The 6,283-nt window shown below is 40.3% G+C and overlaps 2 protein-coding genes across 3 annotated transcripts; one reads left to right on the top strand and one right to left on the bottom strand.

Moving 5' to 3' along the window:
• The first annotated feature begins 68 nt into the window (after positions 1 to 68).
• Positions 69 to 1,529, top strand: ND-B14.7 (NADH dehydrogenase (ubiquinone) B14.7 subunit). Of its 2 annotated transcripts, none has more exons than XM_043424004.1 (3): positions 69 to 201; positions 575 to 859; positions 1,131 to 1,529. In XM_043424004.1, the coding sequence occupies exons 2-3, from the start codon at positions 580 to 582 to the stop codon at positions 1,355 to 1,357; spliced, it is 507 nt and encodes a 168-aa protein (XP_043279939.1). In that variant the 5' UTR covers positions 69 to 201; positions 575 to 579; the 3' UTR covers positions 1,358 to 1,529. The 2 variants fall into 2 exon arrangements, with proteins under 2 accessions (XP_043279939.1, XP_043279940.1); XM_043424005.1 differs by having other exon boundaries at positions 128 to 227.
• Positions 1,530 to 1,739: 210 nt separating this feature from the next.
• Positions 1,740 to 2,675, bottom strand: HSPC300 (haematopoietic stem/progenitor cell protein 300). Its single transcript, XM_043424006.1, has 3 exons — positions 2,159 to 2,675; positions 1,954 to 2,036; positions 1,740 to 1,868 (listed from the first exon to the last, which is right to left on the bottom strand). Exons 1-3 carry the CDS (start codon positions 2,286 to 2,288, stop codon positions 1,842 to 1,844), a joined length of 240 nt encoding a protein of 79 aa, XP_043279941.1. The 5' UTR covers positions 2,289 to 2,675; the 3' UTR covers positions 1,740 to 1,841.
• Between the last annotated feature and the right edge of the window lie 3,608 nt (positions 2,676 to 6,283).

The raw sequence follows: 6,283 nt of genomic DNA, 5'->3' as shown, positions 1-6,283 counted from the left end.
TTGCTCCACTACCGCCGTGGCGCGATCTCTTGGAAGAGGCTGTGACGCGCAGCAAGTCAAACCCTTTTTGTTACCGATTGAACAACGTAGATCGATATTGTCCCATTAGTTCGCAGAACAGCCACCGTAAACACTTTCTTATTATATAATGGCTGCTCTTTAAATTTATATTCTGTCAGTCGTCCAGATTCGTCGGAATCGGTAATAAAATAAATAGATTTGTCAAGGTGATTAGTGTATCATTGGAAGTTTTCAAAAAAGAAATAATCAAAAATTTCGATTTTTTTTTGTCTTGTAATTTTGTCGTTAGAAAATGTGTAATTCCCTTTGATTACTCAGGTTTTTCGAAAAAAAAAAAAAAGATAATCACAACACGAGCCATTGTCACCTTAAAAATCGTTTTCTCATTTGTTAATTGAATTTTGAGGTGTTTAAATCGCAGCCAAAAGTCATCTAGACTGTCATTTTATGTACCCTACCAGACAAATTGACTTGCAGAACAGATTCTCAAGCAAATTGGTCAATCCATGAATATAACCTCAATAGGCATAATTGAATGAGCCCTTTTCCGCAGGAAAGATGTTGTTCCTCAACAAACCCCGCTACTATGATACCCCGGAGGGTCAGGCGCCGTTTGAAAAAATTGTGGCTTGTGCAAAAAAAGCTATTGTCGCTGGAGTGTTCATAGGTGGCCTCGACTGTGTTTGGCATACAGATGCCAAGAACTTTGGTGAAGTAGTGAACTGTATGAGTTATTGGGTAGTTCCAATGGTTGGAATGGCTTCGACTTGGGCATCTGTTACATATATTTCGACCAAAGTTCGTGGGAAAGATGATTGGGTCAACTACGTTGTCGGAGGTAAAGATATTTTCCCTATAATCAACGTAGAATTATCAAACAGAATCATGAAAAAATATGATATTCCTTTTCATTATGGATGTTATATTAGGTCTATGATTCACAAACGCATTGTTTTATTCAAATTTGTGCAAATGATGGTTTGGGAAAACTACACAATAAATATACCAGTCAGTGATAATTGCTCGAATATGTGATGGAAAAAATGACTGTTATAGGAGTTACTATTCAACCAAAACTTGCTTTCCTCATCCTAATATCACAATTTCAGCTGCGGCTTGTGCTCCAATTATACATGCCTGGAAAAAAACTCATTCTTATACCATTTGGGGAACAACAATAGCAATGATTGCAGCTCGTGCTGCTAAAGACAAAGCAGACAATGGATGGGAAATAGCTCCTGAGGTGCGTCATAACTATGGATTATACCTAACAGATTTCTCGCTCACCGAACCCGGTGACAAAGATTTCAGATCCCCCTACAAATTCGGCCTTTGAAGAGTTGCCGAAATATATTATTAATTAAATAGAACAGTTGACTTGTATTTAAAAAAGAGCAAATCATTTGTCCCAGCAAGTTAATCTTGCAGGGATAGTCACACGTGTTATATATATTGAATGTACATGAAACGCCAGGAATGAACGTAAATATATGGAGGAGATGATAGAAGTGTGCTTCTTTTATTGATCATTGTAGAAACGTAATGAAGATCAACAAAAATTTACAACAGGAAATGAAATATTCAGTCGGCAGTTTACGGGACAAATTTTATTCCAAAAGATAGCAAAGCGAAGTAGGTAAAGCAAGATACGCCAAACAAAAATGATAAAGTTTGTAGAATACTTGAGATTCTCTAAAAATTCATGGAAAGATACTGCAAAGATTGGAAAATTTCATTTATTTCACACTTTCCAAATTCATTTTGGTTTGAAGACTTTGAACAGGAAGATTTCAATACATAATAATGCAATGAATACTTGACTAAGTTAGCGTCTCTCCTTTCGTCACCTGAAATACAAAATCCATTTGAGTTTGTAGAATTTTACTGAAATTTGAACAGAAAATAGAAACTTTTCACTGCGTATTCACGTACACAAGCTTCTAGGTATTCGATTCTTCTTTCCAGTGTGGTAAGTTTCTCGTTCAGAACAGCTAATCTTGATCGGCAAGACATATCTGAAAAATTTAGATTTTTCACAGTGTGAGATCATTCGAAAAAAGGAAACGCCCACCAATATTTGTAAAAACGTGAAAATAACATACTGAAAACCCTCTTAGAAAACTTGTTACAAACTTACCGAAGGAGTTGAGGAAATCTGTGATTTTTTTAATACTCCCAGTAATAACTTCGATGTATTCTCGATTCGCCCAATCCTGTTGAATTTGCTTTTGTATCGCTTCACGATGGATTCCAGACATTTTATTCATATGTCACGGAAATGTCAAATGATCGTTTTAAATGGGTCTTTTTTTTATTCGCACTTCAAAATTGTTGAAGTACAAGGTTTAAATAACCCCACGGATATCGTTCGTAATGGAGAATATTTAATTCAGGAATTCGAGAAAACTGACAAGAAAAACAACGCGCTTGGATGCTCCAAAATGAAAATCGTTTTAATTTGTATTACGTCGATGAAATTATCGATTGCCAGTCACTTGAACACTTCAATTGTCGCCTACATTTTTTACCTCACAAACAATGAGAACAACAAAATAACATTAGATATAAATGAGCATAAAATTTTGTCTCGTTCTCGTCAAGCCCACAAAACTGGAGGGAGGGGAGTGGTGGGATGAAAGCATTCAACTGTAATAATAATGGAGGAGTGTACGCCCATGCGATATATCGGACCATGCGCGTTCCGACAAGTTAGTCTCACAAGGTCAATCCGTCCTTCTTTCGACGATTTGCGCATGTCTGCGCGCATGCGCATTCTTTATTGTACTGGCGCAACGAAAAACCGTTTCTGGCGTCGCTGCGGGCTGCGGCGTCCATTTTCGTTTTCGCATTCGCGTCGGCAAGCGCGTCGGTTAGCTCTCGCTACCAGCAGCAGCTAATTTTTGTGGTGGGGCTGTACCGACAAACAGCTTCGCTTTGAGAAGACTGTCTCTGAAAATGAGGAGTGTGCATTCCAGTAGCCTGTGGAGTTAGTTGGAAGACATTACCGATGCAATGTTACCAATCCAGGGACCCCTGATGCCTTGATGAGTGCAGAAGCTTTCCGACGACGACGACGATGCTCGCTAGTGAGTTCAGTTTTTTGTCGATATAATTGAGCTCTGTTTACCGCTCAACTTTATTGTACACCCCGGTAAAAACCACCAAATAAATCTTATTCGATTGAGATTCCGAGCGTATATAGGCACGCGCAGTTTTATTTCAGTTCAAAATATCGTCTCAGGGCGGCCATTTTGAGACGAACATCATGAAAACTTCCCGATTATCTTTATAGCAAGTTTTTCTCTTTACCGAGTATAAATCTCTCGACGAATAGCGATGAAAAAAATCTTTCGTCGCTGTTTTCCCCATTAGTCAATATATCCTCCGCGTCAGTTTGCGCCGTAGGCAACAAAACGTGAGCGTCAGTTGGTGAATGCAGTGGCTCCTATATTATCGCTCGTCGATTTCCACAAAATTAACAAAACAGATTACAGGTTATGTGACAGGTGAAATTCAGCTTGATCCTCGGTGAAAACGAAATTTTTTCGATAACTTCCGTACCATCCAACTCAAAACCACGAAAACAGTGTTAAAGTTGAAAAACAATTTTACAAACGATCCCTCGTTTCCGTGTGATTAATATTTATAACTTTATGGGCTAGCTATCAGTATTTCACCGTGAAAATCAAAGCCCACAGAACAGCGACAAGCGAAGCGAGTGATTATGAATCCAACAGAAACTATTTTAACGAAAAAACAAACACGACGGGATCGTTTTACTTTTTTTTCTTGCTGCGAAGCTTCGCAGCGATAATACGCGACAACTGGCGGATGGACTGAGCAACTATAAACGTACGAGACAGGTTATATTGCTAAGTCATCGGATTGAACTCGAGCGACAAATTCATAACCAAGTTTCCGTTTTATGACCAATTTTGACTTACGTTTCTCGTCCATCTTCCTCATGGACGAGCACGAGTGTTCAGCGTACAAAAACTTCGCGTATTTTGTTCGCGGCTCTTATTCGGTGGGATTTTGTCACAACGCGAAGTGAGTTTCGAGCTCAGGAATGATTTCTCATAAAAAAAAGGTTCAAACATGACCGGATTGGCGTATAATCAGGAAAAGAGAAGAGAATTCGCAATAAAGTCGTTTGACTCGGAATTGTGATCGCTGTCACGTGCCTCCGGACGATGAGAATTTATCGAAACGCCCAGTCGTGTACAGTGCGGAGGTTAAAAAGTAAACAAATTCGTAAAACTAAACTGCGGATTTGGTGGGATACAGAGGCAATACGATATTGAAGAAAGAGCGAGAGAGAAAGGAGGGAAGGAAGACTCGATGAAGTAAAGAAAGCAAAGAACTTGTTGGCTTTGACTTTATGTGTTTGTTCGGCAAGCGAAGAATGGTTGCTTCGCATCCAAATGTGGTTGGCCCTTCCCGCATCGGTACATCACAAGTACTGCTAATGTACTCTTACTCTTTCCCTTCCGCTCTTCCTTCGACATCCTCTTTCTCGAGCATCCGATCGTGACCCATCAAATGGGACTTTGTACAGCTCAGCTATTAGGGCAAAGTATTGAGAACGTGGCTAGGGAGCGTTATTCGAGTAAAGAGTAGTATTGAAAATACTCGAAGCTGACAGAATCATTGATTTGATTAACTCGAAAAAACGCACATTATTTGTGAGGTTAGGAGTCGAATTTTATTGTCAACGTTTCGATCGAAAGTTTTGGATTTTCTCGTTGCGCACGAGGCTTTTTTCAAGTTTACTGAAGAGTTTAATCGATCGAAAAATCTCGGGAAAAGCCTTCGATATTTTCATCGTATTTTTAGTCATTTCTTTTGTTCTTAGATTCACTGTAGACTCGTTTTATGCGCAAGCAAATCCTCTTCCCCTCCCATATCTCTCTTTTATATCTCTCCACTTTGTTTTTTCTGCTTTGTTATCTCGTACTGTTGCCGCGAGAAACGCGTGAGATATACACTCCGATGTTTGTCTACAAGAGGAATTGTTATTGCCCCTAACGCCAAGGCGAACGAGCCTAAAGTGCCTCGCGCTCTCTCGCTCTCTGTTTTTATTTCTTATTGCCAGCCCGGCTCGAGTCGCAGTAGCGAAACAATCGTGGCGAAGAGGGACCCCGAACTTCTCTGCTCTTCGATCACCTATTTGCACGTATCTGCAGTTTGCATACTTAACGATTCTCGTAAATGAATTGGAAATTCTGCTTTTTATTTTATTCATCCTCTTACGAAAAACAAAGGAAAAATAATAGAATAAAATACGAGGAGGATCGATGTTCCCTGTGGAGTGAGATGAGCAGCTTCAATTTCGGATCCTTCCTCCCCAATTTCGGACTTTCGCACACCTCCGCCATTTCGCGCATATCATGAATGAAAATTCGATCCGGCGGGGCTTTCGTCGCTCTTCTTTCGTATGTACGATCTCTCTCCACGTACGGGCCGTTTCGTTCAAACTCGAACGAAACGTTTCTCCTCGTTTGTCTATTTATCCAAAAACTGTATGGCGATGGATGAGAAATAACTTTAATCATAAATTCTGCACGCGTTCTCCCCGAGTGATGGAATTCGAAGGATTTTTATTTTAAAATAATACAAGAAAGCTCTCCGAGTTCTTTGTTTCCCAGTTTATTTTTCTTCAACTTCTCTTTAAACAATTTTTTTTTTTTCTTTAAACGCGCTCTTCCCGCGATATTCGACTAAAGTTTTTCCGCAATTTTGAATATTCTCCGAATCCTCGAATCGAAAGATTAAATTTCCGTTGGAATTTCGACGAGAAAATGTCGCGTTCACCATCCATTGGGACTTTTGAAACTGAGCCTGGGCATCCGAGGTACGAAAAGTTTAGTCGAATTGATCGAGCTCGGATCGAAGGTCCTGTGTGTTTTTTCGACGATCCGAAGATTGTACGCGGTTGGGTTGCGTTCGCATCAATCATACGATAAATCCAGTTGTCTCCGGACTCGTGGGCCCCAGACACGCGGGGTGGCAGACCAAATGATGACGTTCTCTTTTTTTTATGTGTATAGGACACCCGCCGTGTCCGTTGCGGTGAATTAACTAGGCCGGTTGGTCGCGCAAGAACGTGCAAAGAGAATAGTCGCTTCCGACGAACCGTGGGGCGTTGACGAAAATAATTTTTTATCATAGGGAATCGTACCGGGGGAACGTAGAAAGAAAACGAATTCGAGAATATCGAGAATCGTTCGGGGCGTTCGCGGTGGAAAAAGGGCGATCACAA

Source organism: Venturia canescens, chromosome 7 (genome assembly GCF_019457755.1).
Source record: "Venturia canescens isolate UGA chromosome 7, ASM1945775v1, whole genome shotgun sequence".
Taxonomy (NCBI): domain Eukaryota; kingdom Metazoa; phylum Arthropoda; class Insecta; order Hymenoptera; family Ichneumonidae; genus Venturia; species Venturia canescens.
Note: the sequence above shows the minus strand (reverse complement) of the source record. Positions and strands in the feature narration are given on the sequence as shown.